The 20,165-nt window shown below is 42.7% G+C and overlaps 1 protein-coding gene across 1 annotated transcript in view; it reads left to right on the top strand.

Moving 5' to 3' along the window:
• The window catches only part of AHI1 (Abelson helper integration site 1), a 192,421-nt gene that overhangs the window by 166,712 nt on the left and 5,544 nt on the right, over positions 1 to 20,165 (top strand). The window contains 2 exon segments of the mRNA XM_015412078.1: positions 10,650 to 10,812; positions 16,400 to 16,497. Coding sequence (XP_015267564.1) covers positions 10,650 to 10,812; positions 16,400 to 16,497 — 261 coding nt within the window.

Genomic DNA, 20,165 nt, shown 5'->3' with positions numbered 1-20,165 from the left:
ACCCCTTGAAACCGTAGGACCAGATTTGCTTTTTCCATTTGTAACTGTAAAAGTTGTGTTTCTCCTGTTGCCTGTTTCATTTCCAGCTTTTGCACCTTTTTCTTAACTTTTTAAGTATCGGTGTCCATTTCCTTCACCTTCTTAGCCATTTGCTCTGTTGCTTTTAAGGATTTAGTCAGTTGTAGCTGCTGTGAGGCCAACCTCTGACCTATTGTTAACAATTGTTGCTTGATATTAGTCATCTCGTCCAGCAGAGGGCGCAAGGAATCTGCCAGCATTTTGGAAAGCTCAGTGGTGTCTTCCATTTGAGGACTGCCCACTAGTTTCGCTTTCACAAGTTTGTCTTTATCTGGTTTCTTCCCCGCCATCTTTTTGGATTGTTTACTTTCTTTAAAAGTTGCCAAAGTCTCCAAATGGGATGAGGTAAACTGATGCCAAAACTCTCAGTTACACAACCTGGGTTACCCCTCCCAGCATCCTTTTATAATATAATGAAGGCGGAATGGGAGCATCTGGCAAAACCTAAGGCTAATCACCAGCTTTTCTCTAAGTTTTATTCTTTGATGCCAGAAGCTACCAAAAAATTGAAGCTGCCTGTGGTTGATGATCCAGTTACCAACCTGTCTTTCCGCTCGGTGTTACCTATGGATGCAGATGGGATGCCAAGGGATCACTGTGACGGATGCATACAGCAGGCACTTTGCAGAAACTTTGAAGCCTTTTCTTATTTGTTAAGAGCATTCACTACAGGATCCTTATTTGCCAGAGCTGCATATGACTGGGCAGAAAACCTGGCTTTGGTGGACAGCACTGCACCGAAATAATTTAAAGACGAATTAAAGAAGATTGCTCTGGCAGTCGCCTTCGCCTGCATGCACTCTAACTATTAGCTAGGGCAACACCCTGCAGTGTAACAGCACGGAGAAATAATTGGCTTCATCACTGGGATGTAGATTCCTTGGCACAAGCAAAGGTGGTGGCAGTTCCTTTTAAAGGGGTGAATCTTTTTGCAGATGGGTTAAATAGATACTTAGTAGAGGACAAAGATAAGAAAAAAGTCCTTCCTTCCAAAAAGAAAGATAGGAAGTCTAGGAAAAGGTTTCAGCCCTTTCATGACCAGAAGAGGGGACAAAAACCTTTATATTTGAGACCTTTCAAAGGAAAGTGGCAGTCTAGGCCACATAACAGCAAATCCTTTGCCCACAACAAAGGAGAACAGCCCTCAAACAAGAATCCCAAGAAGGGAGCGACAGCATGACTAACTAAGCCCACAAAAACTATTGGGGATTGGGGGAAGACTACAGTGCTTTGTAGATCAGTGGCACCAAACAGTAATGGATCGGTGGGTTTTGGACACGGTAACCCACGGGTACAAACTGGAGTTTTCTTCCAATCCCCAAGAGCACTTCATTCAAATCGCAAGGAACCTCAATCAAGTAAAACATCAGCAAACGAAGGATGCCATCCAACATCTCCTAGATATTGGGGTGATAGAAAAAGTATCAACTTCCCAGCAAGCGTGGGGAGTTTACTCAGTATTCTTTTTAGTTCCAAAGAGGAATGGGGACATGAGCGATTCTATACCTAAAGTGATTAAACAGGCACATAAGAGACAGAAAGTTCAGAATGGAAACCCTCAAGTTGAAAATTTCTTTGCTTTATGTACGCAGGCCAACACTTCCAATACAGGGCTCTTCCCTTTGGCTTGAAATCCTCACCGAGGGTTTTCACCAAAGTATTGGTAACACTGGTAGCCGATCTCAGATTGAAAGGAGTGGAACTGTTTCTGTATCTAGATGACATTCTACTCAAAGCACCATCACTCCAGGAGAGTGTGAAGGCGTCCCAACTAACGATTCTTACACTGAGGGACCACGGATTCATGGTCAATATGGAGAAAAGTCACCTTCAGCCTAATCAGCGGTTGGTTCATTTGGGAGTCGAGTTAGATACCATCACGGATTGGGTCTTTCTTTCTCAGGAAAGAGAACAGAGGATTCAATCACTGTTGTCAGAGGTATTAGAGAAGGCCAGGACAGAACTGATGACACATGCCAAACTTCTGGGAGTGCTGGTATCCTGTCAAGAGACTGTACAATGGGCTCACTTCCATGCCAGACCACTACAGAGATTTCTGCTTCCCTATCAGAGAGCGATATCATGCAAGAGATACAAAATGTTACAACTCCCAGAGAAGGTACGTCTACAGCTAAGGTGGTGGCTGAATCTGTCCCACTTCAGACAGGGATCCCCTCTAAGAGATCCGCCAAGGATCTTGATTACCACAGATGCAAGCCTTTCAGGATGGGGAGCACACTTGAGTAGACAGGGGAATGGTCTCCGGAAGAAACACTGAGAAGCATCAACTTTCTGGACCTCAGGGCGATATGATAGGGCCTTATGAGGTTCAGCATTTTTTTTTCAGCAGACAGTTGTCAGGCCAACGTATGCTTGTCCAGACAGACAATAAGATGGCAGAGGCCTATGTAAACCGACAAGGCGGGGCCTTGCACAATGAAGCGGCCGAACTGATGGCTTGGGCAGAGAACCATCTGTTGTCTCTGAAAGTGACACATGTGGCAGGGAAGGACAACGTGTTGGCAGACTGGTTAAGCAGAAAACGGTTGGACCAGTCAGAGTGGGTGCTGAACAAGGACGTGTTCACTCAAATCTGTGACAGATTTGGGAGGGCGATAATGAACCTGTTTGCAACAGAGTCAAACCGTCAAGTTCCAGAGTTTTTCTCCAGAGTGAGAAATGACAAAGCCAGAGGAACCAATGCACTGAATTGCGAATGGCCGCAAGGGCTGCTTTATGCGTTTCCGCCAGTACAAATTCTTCACAGGGTGATACAGAAAATATGTCAGCAGAAGGTGGAAGTGGTCCTGGTAGCTCCCTTCTGGCCATGAAGAGCATGGTTTCAAGATCTAAAAAGGCTCTCAATAAGGGAACCCTGGCATCTCCCCATTCGGGAGGACTTATTAACACAAGGCCTAACAAGACATCCCCGACCAGAAATGCTCAGTTGAGCGGGAACTGCTAGTTGGAGTGGGATACTCTGATAAGGTTATATCAACCATGTTGGCATCCAGAAAAAGTTCCACTAACAGGGTCTACAACTCCACTTGGCAAGTATTCCACTCCTGGTGTGTACAGCATGAGATAGATCCCCTTAAGGCCCCAGTTAGGTCTGTCCTGCGATTCCTGCAGGACGGTCTAGACAAAGGACTCAGCACTAGCACACTGAGGAGACAGGTGTCAGCCATTTCTGCTGTTCAGGGGGCCAGACAGGGAAAGTCTCTACTTCATCATCCTCATGTCAAAAGTTTTTTGAGGGGTGCCTCCTTACTAAATCCACCTTAGATACATAGGTTCCCTACCTGGAATCTAAATACAGTGCTAAGGGCACTGTGTGGTGGAGCTGCGGTGGCTCAAGTGGTTAAGACGCTGAACTGTAGGCTGTGGAAGGTCAGTAGTTCAGCAGTTCGAGACCCGAGTTGCCGCATGACGGAGTGAGCTCCCGTCTCTAGTTCCAGCTCCTGCCAACCTAGCAGTTCGAAAGCAAGAAATTGCAAGTAGATAAATAGGTACCACTTCGGTGGGAAGGTAACAGCGTTCCGTGCGCCTTGGTGTTTAGTCATGTCGGCCACATGACCACGGAAACGTCTTCGGACAGCGCTGGCTCTTCGGCTTTGAAACGGAGATGAGCACCGCAACCCTAGAGACGGACTCGACTGGCTTTCGAGCAAGGGAACCTTTACCTTTACCTTTAAGGGCACTGTGTAAGCACCCCTTCGAACCAATGGCTTCATGTCCCCTTAAAGAACTGACCTTCAAGACCTTATTTTTAGTGGGCATCACTTCGGCACGTAGAGTGTCGGAGCTGAGAGCTCTGTCCGTTAATAGAGAACTTTGTGTATTCCATAGGGACAAGGTGGTCCTTTGCTTAGATCCAGCCTTTGTACCTAAGGTGAACTCGGTTTTTCATAGGTCAGAGGAAGTGGTTCTGCCAACTTCCTGCTCAAATCCTAAACATGATAAAGATAAAATGGCATTGCCTGGATGTGAGAAGGACACTTAGCTTCTATATTGATAGGACTAAACAGTGGAGAAAATCAGGAACACTTTTTGTGTCATTTAGAAAGTCCTCATTGGGGGAACAGGTTTTCACCTCTACCCTGAGTAGATGGATTAAAGGCTGCATTATTCTGGCTTACAAAGCCAAGGGTATAGACCCTCCAGAAGGGATTTTGGGTCAGTCTTTACGGGGAGCAGCAACATTGGTGGCCTATTGCTCGTTTCCTTCACTGGAGGCAATTTGTAGAGCAGCCACATGGAAATCTGTACATTCATTCACCAGACACTGGATAAGTTGGCATCAGCAGAAGCGGCCTTCGGTCGCAAGGTGTTGCAACACACCCTCTAAATGGGGAAGCATAATTACCCTCCCTTGGGGCATACTGCTTTTTTACGTCCCAAGAGTAAGGACTGTCCCATGAACTGAACCACTGGAGAATAGAAGGTTTTTTTCACTTACCATGAAGCTTCCTTTCTTGGTGGTTCTGGAGTGGGACAGTCCTGCCTGCCCGAAGAATTTGTTGTGGGTATGCTTCACTGGTTTATGTCGGGGTGTTGCAAAGACTGTCACAGTAGCATAGAGTTACAATGCAGGCAGAATGTAGGGGAAGGTATGTCTCCCTGTTCCACAACTAGTCTAACGACAAAGGCTTAGTGGGAGTTAAGTTAACTGTTTTGTTCAAGTTAATACGTTGTGATAGTTTCTCCGGTTTGGAGAGGTATTTTTCCTTCTAGTAGTTTTTAGGTGGGGAACAGCGGGCTTGAGTATGACCGGGAAGCCTTCAGGGGATAAACTCAGAGCCGACCCTGCACTTAGAGGAGGAGCTTAACCCAAGAGTAAAGACTGTCCCACTCCTGAACCACCGAGAAAGGAAGCTTCATGGTAAATGAAAAAAACCTTCCATTCTCTTTCGGTATAAAGAGGTTTAGTCTGCCCAGCTACAATTGGGGACTTTCTTGGACAAACGTCTTCATCACTAATTTAACAAATCTATATCAAACCCAAATATAGTACACCCTGCTTCTTTAAAATAAATATAAAATACAGTGGAATCACAAACTCGAATCAAAAGTCAGTTACAAAATCCTCTTGTCTTATAGGCCATCTCCTTTGTCTTATACATTGGAGGCCACTTTGGGTTCCTGTTGTTGAGAACAGCAGGGTATAAATTAAGTAAATAAATACTGGAGAGGCACAAGAAAGACTGACTGGTAAGAGAAATTTTGGTATTCTGAGTTGCCATTCTTCACTGTTGTCTACCAGATTCTCTAGTCCAAAAGAAGAGTCAGCATCCTTTTCAGGTGCTTCTTTCTTAATCTTTTTTTAAAGAATTTTTTAATTGCTTTTGACTATAAACTACAAAACTAAACACTACAAATTCAGAGTAGCAAGGTACATTAATGATCTATCTTGCGCTTTGGATGTTTCCCTCTACATATTCATGTTTACAATATATCATTTAATTTCTAAGTAATAAGTATTCAAATAGAAAGGACAAAACATTCTTAATTTTAGTATCGCATATGGGCAATAATATACATTCTTTAAATTTTAACATAGAAAAATCTCAGATCTTCATTTGGATGTCTTCTTGTCTTTGCGCTTCTTCTTCTTTTGCCAGGGGATTTAAACCTTATAAGCTCTGGGGGCAGCAGCTCCCAAATCAGAATCAAAGTCAGAGTCAAAGATTTCACCCAGGGACACCGAAGTAGATGAGGAGTTGTCAGTGATTGATGCTGATGATCGCTGTTTTCTTCTGTCGCCTTTTTTCCTCTGCCTCTTTTCTTTTTTTTATAGGAGTTTGATGCTGCTTCAGGAATGCTTCTGCTTTAGAGAGAGAGTCAATCTTTTCCTTCTTCTCTTTGTAGTTGAATATAAGACCTTCTGGTAAAATCCATTGGTATTGGATATTGTTCTTTTGAAGAAATGTTGTGATGTTTCTGTATTGCTTCCTCTTCTTACGTATTTCAAATGGAACATCTTTCAGTATTTTTATCTCTTCCTCTTGGATTTTTAATGTTGTGGCAGTAGAAGCTTTAAGTATCAAGTCTCTTGTTGATCTTTTTGCAAATTTAACAAATATTTCCCCTGGAAGATTTTTTTTTTTCTCACAAACTCTGAGTAAGTTCTATAAATCATGTCTATGTCCGCTTGCAATATTTCAGGTTTGCTGTTGATCAAGGGGGGCAATGCTTAAGATTTCTCTTAAATGTTCATCTTTTTTTTCCGGTACCCCTTGAAATCTTAAAACATATAGGGATCTTTCCACTTGTAATTGTAGTAATTGTTGTTTTTCAGAAGCTCTTTCTTTATCTGCAATGTCCGTTCTTTGATCTATTTCTTTGGTCTTAGTTTCAGCCTTTTTTAGCTTTTTGACCATCTTCTCTGGTTTATCTTTGGTCTCCTTCAGCTGCTTCTTTCTTAATCTTAAACAGTTTTGAGATGGTCCATTTTCTTCCATCCTTGAGAGTGGCAGAATCGCCTTGGGTGTCTATTAGCTGCAAAGGGTTTGAATGTCTGGCATGTCCTACATTTTGGTAGTTTTATATGTTTCCGATTTCAAACCCGTGAGGTCTCTTTTTACTGTCAGCTTATATTTATCTTGTTTACCTTTAACATGGCCATGAACAGATAGATGATTTTCATGAAAAGGAGAATCCAAGGCAAGTGGTCAATTTACTGTTGGCCTTTGATCCTCTTATTCTTTTATCAATTCAAAAGGTGATACCCCTGTCATAGATTTGGAGAAGTTCAGTAACCAACAATATCTCTAGTAAAGTTTCTTCCCAAGACTTTGTTTGATTACTGGCAGTATAAAGATTCTCCTTTACCAGTCTGTGCATTCTCCCAACAAAGCTATTGGTTATTAGGTGATACAAAGAAATCAGCAGAGATTAGCTGTACCTCATTGTCTGCTACAAATTCTTTAGGGAAGTCTTCTCTGACCAAAATTGAGGATATGAATTTGATCACTGTTTCTACAGTAATCTTAGAGCAAGTGTACTTCAAATCATTTTGATTAACAGTCCACCATTAGTATGGCAAATCTTTGATTTGATGGCTGATCTAATTGTCAAGGACTAACTTCTGTCATTGGCAGGAGGGGTAAAGGCATACAGAAGATTTTCTGTGACTTGTCACTACTGGCATAGGCTATATAGTTCCTGATCACATTCTCAAATTGTTTGTCTATCCCTGGCTACCAAAAGGCTTGTTGTAATTACCTTTTGGTCAGACTCATTCTCAGCTGACCTTCATGGGACATATGTCTCAAACATTCTTGTACATTTGTTGGAACTACAAAATAATCATTCCTCAAAATCTGCTAATCTACCATGGACAGGTCATGCAATACATAATTATATGGTATCATAACTTTGCATGGCCAGCTCTTGAGTACACAGATCTTCAGTTCATTCAGTATTGGCCTTCTCTCAAAGTCCTTGAGTTTGCAACCTCTTCAGCAATGTGTGGAGTGGCTGTATCAGAATCCTTTGTAGTAAACGGGTTTGTAGAAGACACGGGACTGGGGTATCAAATACAATAGTACTTATTTCCCATTTTTCAGCTAAGCCAACACACAACACTAGGCCCACACTCACATATATCCACAGTTACAATATTTGCTTCTCAGAATCAGAGCATGGCTGTTGGAAATGAAATGTTTGGCCTCCTTAAAACTCTTTTGCTACTGTGCATCCCATTCACATTTCACATCTTTTTAGAGAATATGGTGTGAGGAGCTATCTTTGTGACACATTGTTGCCCAAGCTTTGAAATAATAAATAAATAATACTCCATTAATAATCCCAGAAAAGATCAAACTTTGTTGTTCTGGTGCTTCCTAAGTGGCTTTTACATGGACTAATTTTGGCAGTCTGTCATTCTCAGAGGGAATATGTCCTAGGCGTAATATGTCCTAGGTGTGTCACAAACTCTATTCAGAATCAGCACTTCTCTTTGCTGATGGTAAGTCTATGGCATTGACGCTTTTCTAGAACTCTAGTACCATAAGCAAATGTATCCCTGCTATACATCAAAATGTCATCTTGGAAGTAAGAAACACTTCTGCTACTATCGAATATTGCATGTGTCAGTCATTAGACGACAGATCCCACGGAAGCTAGTCCAGAGGGCATGTTATAGGAATTGGAATAAGCCTGGTTTGAAGGCTGTACACTTATGGGATTCTTCTGCTAAAGGAATCTAGTAGGAAGTGGAGGATAAAGTCAGTATAGTAAAGACCTGCACTTCTTTTAGAGTGCATAGCATTTTATTGATGTTGGGAAGAAGAAGACAATCCAGTATTTGAGCTGAGGTCTCTCAAGTCCACTCGCATGTAAAAGTTCTTAATGGTTTTCCTGGACAGAACAATGGGAGAAACTGTGATCATGAATAGAGCTTGAAGAATTATAGTAGAACATTTAATATTACATTAAAATGATGATTTTAGAGTATGGATAACTGCTTCATATGGAGTAGTGTCTTGTGGCAATTCAGTAACTGGAGGAAGATGCCTGAAGATTTGCTGTCCTTCATGGCCCATGCTATGTAGAATAAGGTCAGTTGTTTGTGGAATAAGGTCAGTTGTTTCTGTAGCCAGCATTATAAGTGGCTGGTATTTCAAAATGTAATGCTCACACATTCACTCAGAATTGTGTTGGAAGCTATGAACACAAAAACAGTATGGGAAAATAAAGCAGTTTACATTTAATTGGTCTATTCAGAAAGGCAGTAACATTAAGCAGTGGGAAAACCAGACCCTAGAAGTGTCCTCAGATCTGGCAGGAACAATTACAATTAGAATTACTAGGAAGATCCTTACCAAGCATGAAAAAATGTGGTTCATTAATATAATCACTGGTTTCTTTTGTATCATGATGAAGGGAAGGCAAAATTTCAGTGGAATCCTAGAGTTATGTCCTTGTAAGTCCATTGAAGTCAGTGCTTAGGATGGCACTGCTTAAAAGACAAGACTCAGTATTATTCTTATTCTAGCCTTCTTATCACCCTTGCTCTTCTTTCTCTTTTATCCTTTTTTCCTCCCTCTCCCTTTCTCTGGGAGGTTCTAGTCTGCCCAGCAACAGATTGTGGACTTTCAAATGGGACCAACTTCTAGCCATTAACAGTAGAATGAACTATAGCTATTAAAATGCAACATAAATAGTTAATAGTATTCCAGAGCACTGCTTCCCCTGTCTAATTTATGTTCACTCTCCTAGTAGATTTTTTGAACTTTTAAAAGTATGGTGTAATGACTAGGAACTACGAGACCCAGGTTCAAATAGTTCCTCAGCCACAAAACTCACTTGGTGACCTTGGGCAAATCACTCTCTCACAGCTTAACCTACCTCACATGGTTGTTGTAAGGACAGCATGTAAGATGGGAGAAATATGTATGCCACCCTGAGTTTTCCTTGGAGGAAGGGTGGGGTAGAAATGTACTAAACTGATGGATTTGCTCCTCAGGGTAGGAATAGCAAGCAGAAGCTGATGAGAAGAATGCAAATCTTGTAATGTCACGCCAGCTGTTAGTTTTGAAAAGATAAGTTAAAAATGTACACAGTAATATAATATATTGTTATCTGATTGAGAGCACAAGACACTTTATCATTTTTTTGTTGTTGATAAAAAAATGAGACAATCTCTTCCAGAATGTTGCCAGTTAATTATGAGCAATCCACCTTTTTTTTTTTCTTGAGAGGAAACAGGAACCTACTGGTTAGTGGATGTGAATTCTCTCTATTTAACCAGGAAGTTTGTTAAAGGTATATTCTGCAATATATCTAGAGCTCAGTTTTATTGAAGGATCAGTAATGGTGGACAAATCTTCCTGAAGGATGGCTTGCTTACTGTTTTACACCTTCCCTTGTAACATGCAGTTGGGAGGAAGTATTGAATATTTTCTTGAAGGCACAGTTGCTTCACTTAGACCATTGAAGATACCCAACAAGCTCGTATTCTCTCCTCACGATTCTCTGCTGTTTGCAGAGGCTCTTCAACAAGGTCAGTGTGGAAAGGCTTCCTTGAAAGTAGAAGTTTTGACCACCAATGCTGTAGAGTAAAATGATCCATTGTTCACAACATTTATGCAGATGTCTTTTTTCAAAATACATATTACAGTTAGTTCAGACGAACCATAGAAAGGATATATTCTACAGGACTCTTCTTTTGTTGGAGCAAGTTTTTATTTCATTAAAAATATATATATTTTGTATCTGCATATAGATAAACTCCAAAAAGTGGGTTCTGAAAATGGTATAACAATTCTAAGAAAGCAAATGTATCAAACCTTATTTGCTTATAAAAGAAACAGCTGCTGTTTTCGAAGCTAATCTTGGTGCCTTTGGTTGCTCTTCACCCTTTCTACAATCCCACAACCCCTTTTATCTTATTCCTCCTGCTGTGTTCCCACCAGCCTCTGCGCCATTAACAAAACCTGAAGCAGCCTCAGCTTTCACCCACTGTAGCTTTGGTTACAGCAACTTTTCTATAACAGGAAGTGAATGTTGGCCTTTCGTCTCTGTGGTACAGTTGTGATAAAGCTGTGGTGGTCTTATCTCTCTTTTAGGTAGTGGCTCTTTATGACTATACCGCGCATCGATCAGATGAGCTAACCATCCATTGCAGTGACATTATCCAAGTGTTATACAAAGATAATGATAACTGGTGGTTCGGCACCCTAATGAATGGACAGCAAGGCTATTTTCCAGCTAACTACGTGGTTGGAGAATGTAGGTATATTGTTTCTCTGTGGTATGGTGTGCCTTTAGGAGCTTAACTAATTATCAAAAATTTGCCATTCTGTACCTTTGAAAAGATGATGAAAAGAGAGCCAGTTTGGTGTAGTGGTTAAGTGCGCGGACTCTAATCTGGGAGAACCGGGTTTGATTCCCCACTCCTCCACTTGCACCTGGCTGGATGACCTTGGGCAAGCCATAGTTCTGGCTCAGCTGTTCTTGAAAAAGAGCAGTTTCTGTCAGAGCTCTCTCAACCCCACCTACCTCACAGGTGTCTGTTGTGGGGAGGGGAAGGGAAAGGCGTTTGTAAACCGCTCTGAAACTCTGAGTGAAAGGCAGGGCATAAATCCAATCTCCTCCTCCTCCTCTTCTGTAATACACAATGGCCAATCTCCTTTCTTAAGCAGGAAAAGTATGTATAAAAGGAATATAATGATCTACCATTAGGATTGCCAATCTCCTGGTGGTGACTGGAGATCTCCTGGGATTATAACTGCTCTCCAAGCGACAGAGATCAGTTCACCTGGAGAAAATGGCCTCTTTGGAAGTTGGTCTCTATGGCATTATACCCTGTTGAAGTCCCTCCCCTCACCAAACCCCGGCCTCCTCAGGCTCCACCCCCAAAATCTCCTGGTATTTCCCAACCCGGACTAGGCAACCCTATCTACTATATGCTAACTGCCTTGTGGTATTGTACTGAACCTTTTGATGTCAAATATGATGGAACAAAAGACTTTTGGAACAGCCTGCAGGCTCAGACTACCTGTCTATCTAGTCCAGCATCCAGTTTCATACAGTGGCTCACCAGATGCCATGGAAAACCCACAAAAGTAAGACTGAGACTCAACCTTCCCGCTGCTGCTGTCCCACAACAATTGGCATTTAGACATTTACTGCCTCTGAACAGGGAGACCCCATCATGGCTAATAGTAAATAATGGATCTCTCCTCAATGAAGTTGTGGATCTTTTTAAATACAGTGGTGACTTTCCAAGATCTGAAGGCAGAGGATTTCCCAGCCTACAGTCTTATATCCTTGTATCTGAACTGAGCATCCTGTACATTCTTCAACTCAGCATTTTTTTAAACACTGAAGACAAAGTGGATCCTTAGAAAAAAATTCTGCACAAAAAAGACTGACTTTTGCAGACTGTAATGTATGTTTTCTGCAAATTAAGCAAATGCCCAGGTGATCTCTATTTATTTGCTGTTTGGAAAGGCTCTTAGCATTGTAAAAATATGAGAAAAGCAACAAAATCAGCTTAATACTTTACATAGCATCTTACTGCAGCAAAATTTCAACAATGCGAATAAAAATAGAAATCGGTAATTCAACAATGGTGACAAAAATAATAGTTATATTACTCCAGAAGCCTGGGGGGGGGGAGCATCTTCCCTCCCTTGATTCCTAATGTTCAAGAGAGTTGGTGCCTGCCAAATGGATGCCAGGAGGAAATTCTACACGTCTTGCAACAAAAGAGAAAAAGCCCCCTTTGGTAGTTCTGTTGCTTTACATTATTTATTGTGGCCCCTGTAAGTCAGAGGGAAGGACAAAGTCAATGGACTTAAAAAGGTATCTCTGTTTAGGATTGCACTGAGTCCCCATTTACCCTCATACTTTTCCAGTTATGTTTTTGTGCTCAAAAGAGCTAGAGATACTTTAACTTAAAAAAAGAAAAGCTGAGATTATTAGGATGTTGAATTCTGTACACCCACTTCAGTATTAAATTATGTCCGTGGAATTCTTTACATGCCACCCTGAGCATAGTATTCTGTTCCACTTTCCACTTGTATGTTAGCAGATGGGTGTAGGGAGGGATGCTTTGGGTAAAGGCAGAGAGATTTTATTTATTTATTTATTTAATTGATTGATTGATTAGATTTACTGGGTGCCCTTCCCTAGAGTAGGGCTCAGGGCAGCTTACAACAGAATAAATATACAAATCTCAGTTTAAAACTAAATTAAAATAACCCAATAAATACCAATACATAAAACAGCATATATTGAGATAGCGGAAAACAGCCTATATAAGATGGCGGAAAGAATTCCCAGACTCCCTAGGGGGAGGGGTTACAGGGGATGGGGACTTATGTAAGAGTGCCAAATGATGCCCCGTCGCTGTCCTCATTGATACTGGGGTGGATCCAGCTCTTCTGCTCATTAAAATCTAGGGATCCCAAGTCCCCCCGGGGGGCGGGGAAACCCCCGCCCCAGAGGCCCGTTCCCCAGCGCCGCCGGATCAGGCCCCGGGGGAACTCCACCCCAACGTGTGCGTCACCCGGAAGTGACGCGGGCACGCTGGGAGCGGGGCCACGGCCATCCAAGGGAAAACTATAATTTTCCCTTGGATGGCCGTGGCCCCGCCCCCAGCATGCCTGGTGTCCTGCCGTCACTTCCGGGTGACATGCATGCGGCGTGCGCACAAGACCCCCCGCTCCCGGCGAAGATAGACTTGGCAACCCTATTAAAATCTGAATCCTTCCCCTAACTTAAGCAACTTTTCTGGAGTCAGTTGAAGGAAGCCTTCAAATTTTGATAGGCAGACTGGTTGGAGCTAGCACTTGATTCTTTGAAAATGCTGGGTTAAATCTTGTGAAATGTGAATGAGAGATCCTTACAGACATGAATCTGCCGTCCCCCTCCCCCAAGCAACCCCCTTTAACTTGTTAAAGTTAACTGGTACTGAGTTGAGCAAGTCTCAAGGACAAAGTGCTATATAGTGCGTGGGGTGTTGCAGTGAAGATGGGAATTGGGTGACCTTGCCCCCAGTGCCCTCTTCTGCCTTCAGAATCTCTTGCAGCAGTGGATTCCTAGCATCAGCCTTGAGTCTTGAGGAAAGGTTGGATATAAATATTTGATAAATAAAAATAAGTAAAATTCTATGGACTCAGGTGGATACATTATTACAGAAATATGACCTGTTGAATGTACTTCCAAACAGACCTATGCAAAACTGGAAAACATGTAATTTTGGCATACTGTTTGGATGTACAAGATTCTAGAAATAAATTTAGGAGAAATATATACTGTAAAAGCAAGCTACAAACTATTGGAGGTAATTTTAGAAGATATTTGTATTATACAGCTCCAAGAACCCAAAGATGACTACTAGCACTAAAGAAATATCACGAACAAAAGGGTTACAGACTAGGCAAAGGCTTAACAGATACTTGTGCACCATATTTGTGGAAAGATAAGGAACAAGTTCTGAGGAAGCTGATGTTACTGTACATGATGTCTGTCTTGGCAGTCTCAGAACTGAAACTGAAGGAACTTCAAATACCTACTGCAAAGGATATCATACAAATATTAATTTGCAAGGATGACCAGATAGTTCCAGAAGACAAATATCTGTGCTTATTGCAACCATGTAGAAGAACTAAGTGTACATGATGGACTTATGTATAAAGATGGCAGAGTAATAATACCACAAGGCTTAAGGACAAAAATAATGAATACTGTTCATGCAAATCATCTAGGACCTGAGTTATGTAAAAGAAATTAAGATGTTTATTAACCAGACAGATATGCTATTACTGAATTTAGTACAGTCAGAAGTAAACTCCATAAGCAACTTATGTTGCCACATGAAATTGCATAAGATTGGAATATATTTATTTAAATTTAAAAACGTATTCTTTCTGAATGGTTATGTTTCAAAATGGAAACATGTTTGCTTGACTATCACAATTAAATTAGCAATCAGCATTCTGCAAACCAAGGCTGTTGGGTATGCATTTCTTCAGTGTTTGCAGACGTGTGTCTCTCCCTTTCATCTATATATCTAATATCAATGTGTGGCCCCCATCTGCAAATCATCTAAATCCACGGACTGGGGCCACTCTGACACAAAGGAGACTTTTTTACAAATGTGGGGGGCTGCTCAGGTTGCCAGAAAAATCTGAAACTTTTTTAAAAATAATGGATGGGGGTGTTGAAATCTCTCCCAAGTGGAGGAGTATTGCCTGTGCATATGCACACAACACACCTTCATTCATTCGTGGCTGGAGGTGGATGGGGAAGGAGCAGCAGGAGCTGCCACTGCTTTGGGAGCTTCTAAGCCAACAAGCTGAACAGGGAATGCAGTGGAGGCAGGGACTGAGTGGCTCCCAGCCTCTTTCGTGTGTCCACCATTGAGGCAGACTCAGGGCTGCCCCTCCCCAGACTCAGAGCCCTGGGAAGCTGGTGCAGCTCCCAGAGTCTATACTTGCAGCGAAGCAAGTGGCCAGTGAAGGTTAATGGCGGCAGAAGCCACTGCCAGCCAGATAAGAAAGTGCATGTGCAAGTGGGCAGCCAACAGCAGCGCTACTCTCTCATCTCTTCCCCATCTCCTCCAGGGAAAGACAGATGGGTAAAAGGACTGTGGTGGTGGTTCTGCTACTGTTTGCTTCTTCTTCTTTCTGCTTCCTCAACCCCTCCCATTCAGGAGAGAACATAGGCAAGAGGAAACAGGGGTAGCTGCGAGAAGGAGGTGCTGCTGCCCCAGTCCGAATCAGAGAGAGAAGATGGATAAGCATCAGCAGGCAGGAGGATGAGGCAGTGGACCATTGAACGACTAGAAAAAGCCGCCACCACCCCACACACAGAAATGTGCCCAAGTGATGAGGGACCCCAGAAGAATTGACTCTTTTCCACCCCATTCTACCTATTGTGCACTTCTGGCGGGGGGGGGGCACTCTTCTTTCATCTGACTATTGAATGGAGGTGATATTACAAGTGGAGATTCATATTCAAAGATGCAGCAGCTGTCTCTCCCCCCCCCCCAGATTTCCAGCTCCCTCCACCTACTGCCACATTACTAAATGTCTTTCTAATGTACCCTCTTTCTTGCCCAGGACTGCCAGTGTAAGGGGAAAAACCCACATACACATGACTGCTTTTCTGTAACAAGCAAAACAAAGTCCCCAAAGTTACTGCCACTTGATCCTACACCAATTTTTCAAATTGTAAAAAATAATTGACTTTGGTCAGCGTGGCATCCACATTTCACTTAGGCAGAAAAGCAGTGGCAGCGGAGGAGAGGAAGTGGGGAGGACGTGTTACAGGAGAAGGGGATGCAGAAGGAATGAAAGAGGAGAATTTTCCCATGAAAATTCCCTGCTTGTATATTACAATATTGGGTGGATAGTCCAAACATCCCTGTCTGCATCATGCGAAACAGTCCTGGAAGAGCTATGAAAATCAGTGATTTGAACTGGTGAATTGAATATACTGAATAACTTTTTTAAAAGTTACTGGCGGGTAATGGAAGAACTGATCCCAAGAACACTATGGGTTGGATCCAAACTCCTGTTTATGCTACCAAACTATCTATGTCTACTCACATGAGGAAGGGGACTGATTTCCCACATATTCTCTCCTCTGCCTGCATCCCCTTGTATCATATCCCATACCAGTTCTTAACACACACACACCCCCAGCCACCCAACCCCTCAGGAATAGCTTTCTGGGGCTTAGGGGTTTGTAGCAGAAGCAGAGAAGACAGGAAAGGCTCATTCCATGAGCAGAGTTCTCTGGATTCTGTGATCTCTCGTGATCCCTTTTAGGCTTTCACACTGAATGACTTATGATTCATTTGCAGCATATCACGAAGAACAGCTGTCTTCCAGTACAGCAGAGGATTCCACTCCTCTTCTGTGGACTGAACCAGTAGAGGCAGCATCACCAGCTATGCCTGAGGTGAGCATTTGGCAGGGAGGGCACCATGCTGTACATTATGGAATACAGGATTTAATTTCCCTTTTTTGTGGTAAGGAGGGTAATTGCCAAGTGCTTTCGGCATATCTTAATTTTAATGCATGGACTTGCATAGCTTCAGCAATTCTCACAGTGTGACTCTGGAAGTTGTTATACCCACGTAATAACTATCTGCTATTTATCCTGCAAAATATTTTATATGGTTAAAAATGAGTGGTGAAAGTTAACTACAATAAAGCCATTTGTTACAAATTATTTAACTCAGTAATTCAGTAAAAATGTCTACAATGTTCATAACATTAACATTCAAATGGATTATGCTTCTTTCTAGCTGTAGCTTCACTAAAAGCTTGCTGAATTGCTCAGTAATATATTAAGGCTAAAGTCCAGAAGGCTTGGGAACAATAGTGGATGTAACAGGATGCCGATCTGCATATCTAAAAGTGGTAATAAATTGTAGCCTCAGATAATACATTTGCATCTATAGAATTTTGTAGGCATTTCTCTATAGAACATGACTAAAGCTGTTCATATCTCTATCCACAGGTGACATTAATAGGAAGGAGGCACCAAACATCTGTCACATTTTTATCCCACCCTTCCTCCAGAGAGCTTAAGCGGGGCTCCCTTCTTAACCTAATAATAGCTCTATGAACTGATAGCGCTTATCCTACTGGCCCAGGGTCACACAGTGAAACTTCAAGCCACGTGCAGTGGACATTAGAATGCAGGTCTCCACAGTCTTAGTCCAGCATTCTAACCACTGGACTGGCTTTCAGTATTTAGATTGCTACATGGTAGTTTTTGAGTTCAGCAAGTTGAGCATCATAGTATGTCTACAATTGTTCCTATAGGCCAGTCGGGTGGGGGGGCAATATAACATGGTAGTGTTACTTAGAACATTCCCACTGTTACTCTGTTGAAGCTGCAGACACCCGTCCCTTGAATTTCAATAGACAGATGCAAGATCTTGTATACTCATGGAACCACCGTTCCCATAAGTATTTATGAATCTCTGTCAAGGAAGGATGCAGTTTTGAGTTTACATTGCTTTGAACCCATAGATTTGCTCCTACACTGCAATGAACTAGGGGGTCACCTGCATGCAGAAGGATCTTTATATTCACCAGAGAGAGAGAGAGATGGAAAGAGAGAGAGAGAGAGAGAGTGTGCTGAGGTGAGGGACAGCAGGAGCTGGAGGCCTAGGTGTAGCAAACCTGGGGCTTTTGGCCCAGCTATGTCAATCCCATACACCAAGGGAGGGAGGCCTCACCTAGTTAGCATCATACTATTATATTTATTATTTAAAACAGTTCTATTCTTACTTTAACTGGAGGATAGACTCTTGCAACACACACAAGAACTTCAGTTGGTACAGAATGCGGCAGCTGAATTTCTATCTGGAGCTAGGCGGAATGAGATTATTACAACTATTTTGCAGTTACTCCTTTGGTTACTGATGCATTCCAGGTTCAATTTAAGATGCCAGTTATTACTTTCATTCATGGCCTGGGATCCACATATCTACAGGTCTGCATGTCCCAGTATGCTCCATTGCAGCAGGTTTGTTCATCTGAGCAAAGCCGTTTGAAGCTGTTTACCTGCAAACAAGATCAGAGGTTATCCAAACCGTTAGGGTTGCCATGCTGTGCCATAGTGGAAGGGTTGTGGGTAGGGATATCGGGCCCCCAAAATGCTGGCTGCAGCACCACATCACTTCCAGTTTTAAAAAAACCCACCCAGAAGTGACATAGGTAGCTCTAGGAATTTCTGGAAAATCTATGGTAAAACTATACAGTTTCTGGTGATTCCTAGAGCTGGGGAACTGCCAGAAACTCTGTGGTAAAGCCATAATGTTTTTGGGGATCCCTAGAGCTACCCCATTGCTACTTACATAGCCCCCACTGGTACATCGGGACCCCTACTAAGCATTGTCTGTTGTGTCTGCTTGGTGGAATAGCCTGCCTGATGAGGTCAGGATTTCTCCGACACTAATGTCATGCTATAGATTGTGCAAAATGGTAGTTTGTAAAGTTAGTACAGAGTTTTGCTATTTTGTTTGCAGTAGCTTTTAATTTACCATATCTACCTTGAGTTTTCTGTGAGAAAGGTAAAGGTAAAGGTTCCCTTGCTCGAAAGCCAGTCGAATCCGACTCTAGGGTTGCGGTGCTCATCTCCGTTTCCTAGCCGAAGAGCCAGCGCTGTCCGAAGGCGTTTCCATGGTTATGTGGCCGGCATGACTAAACACCAAGGCGCACGGAACGCTGTTACCTTCTCACTGAAGTGATACCTATTCATCTACTTGCAATTTCTTGCTTTCAAACTGCTAGGTTGACAGGAGCTGGAACTAGAGACGGGAGCTCACTCCGTCATGCGGCAACTCGGGTCTCGAACTGCTGAACTACCGACCTTCCACAGCCTGCAGTTCAGCGTCTTAACCACTTGAGCCACCGCAGACAATAAATTAAGCAAATAAAAAACAAAGCTTATAGTAACTGAGTTTGTATTGCAGCTTTCAACACTGAAACAAAATAGTAAAATTCAATCACACTAAAACCCCAATAAATCAATTTAAGATTGCATAGAGACAGGGGGAAGAAAATGAACCATCAAGTACACAAGTGAATTGAAGCCTCTGCTAGGTCCCTTCATGACGCTTCAATTTGTCCTGATTCTTGTCCAGTTTATTACCAAATATCTTATGAAAATGTTTATTTTTGTATTGTATTGAAAATAATAAAAAAATTAATTTAAAAAAAAGGTACACAAATGAATAAAGCAGTTTTAACTTGATGGTTAAAGATAACACTCTTGTGCCACGTGATTGTGACCGTAGTGGCATTCCAGAAGTGGGTTGCTACACAGAAAGGGCCCTCTCCCCAGCCACCGCCTGCTTCACTTCTGAAGGCAGGGGCAGCTGCAGCAGGGCTTCTGAAGCAGACACTAAAGAGCACACAGGTCATGTGGGGCAAGGCAGTCATCCAGATACTGTCGCCTCAAGCCACTTATGGTGGTATAGGTCAAAAACAGCACTTTGAATTGTGCCCGGAATCAAACTGTGTGCTAGTGAACATCTCTAACTATAGCAAAATATGTAAGGAGCAGCACATCCCGGTTAACAATCTGACTGCCATATTTTGAATTAGTTGACGTTTCCAAATAGTCTTAAAGACACACAGTATATTACACTCATCCAAACTGGAAATTCTCAGAGGATTTCTCTGTCCAGGAGGACCTGCATCTAGTAAACCACCAAAATCTGATAAATGGCACTTTGTGCCACAGATGTAACCTGAACATCCAGCATAAGGACTTGATGTAACAGCAACCTGAAACTGCAGAAGTGATCTTTAAGATACAGTGTAACCCCATCCAAGTCAGACTGAGTACCAGAGGTCATTTCGGGGGGGATCGCAGTTCCCCCAGGTGAGGTACAGGGGCGGGGCACATGACGAAGCCCCGCCCCCTGCTTCTGGCCGCCCCGCTTCCGGCCCTCATTCAGCCAGGAGGAGGCGAGAAGAGGGAGGGTAAGTTGCTTCCTCCCTGCCTCTCCCCACCCCTGCCTGCCTGGGGCCAGGGAGGGCCTTCGCGGGGCTTCCTTGCACTCCCGCCGGCCTTGCAAGTCCACCGCCGGGCCCCTCATGGGGCTC

Source organism: Gekko japonicus, unplaced genomic scaffold, assembly GCF_001447785.1.
Source record: "Gekko japonicus isolate JY-2015 unplaced genomic scaffold, Gekko_japonicus_V1.1 scaffold184, whole genome shotgun sequence".
NCBI classification, from domain to species: domain Eukaryota; kingdom Metazoa; phylum Chordata; class Lepidosauria; order Squamata; family Gekkonidae; genus Gekko; species Gekko japonicus.
The sequence above is the reverse complement of the archived record's forward strand: the minus strand, read 5'-3'. Positions and strand labels throughout refer to the sequence as shown.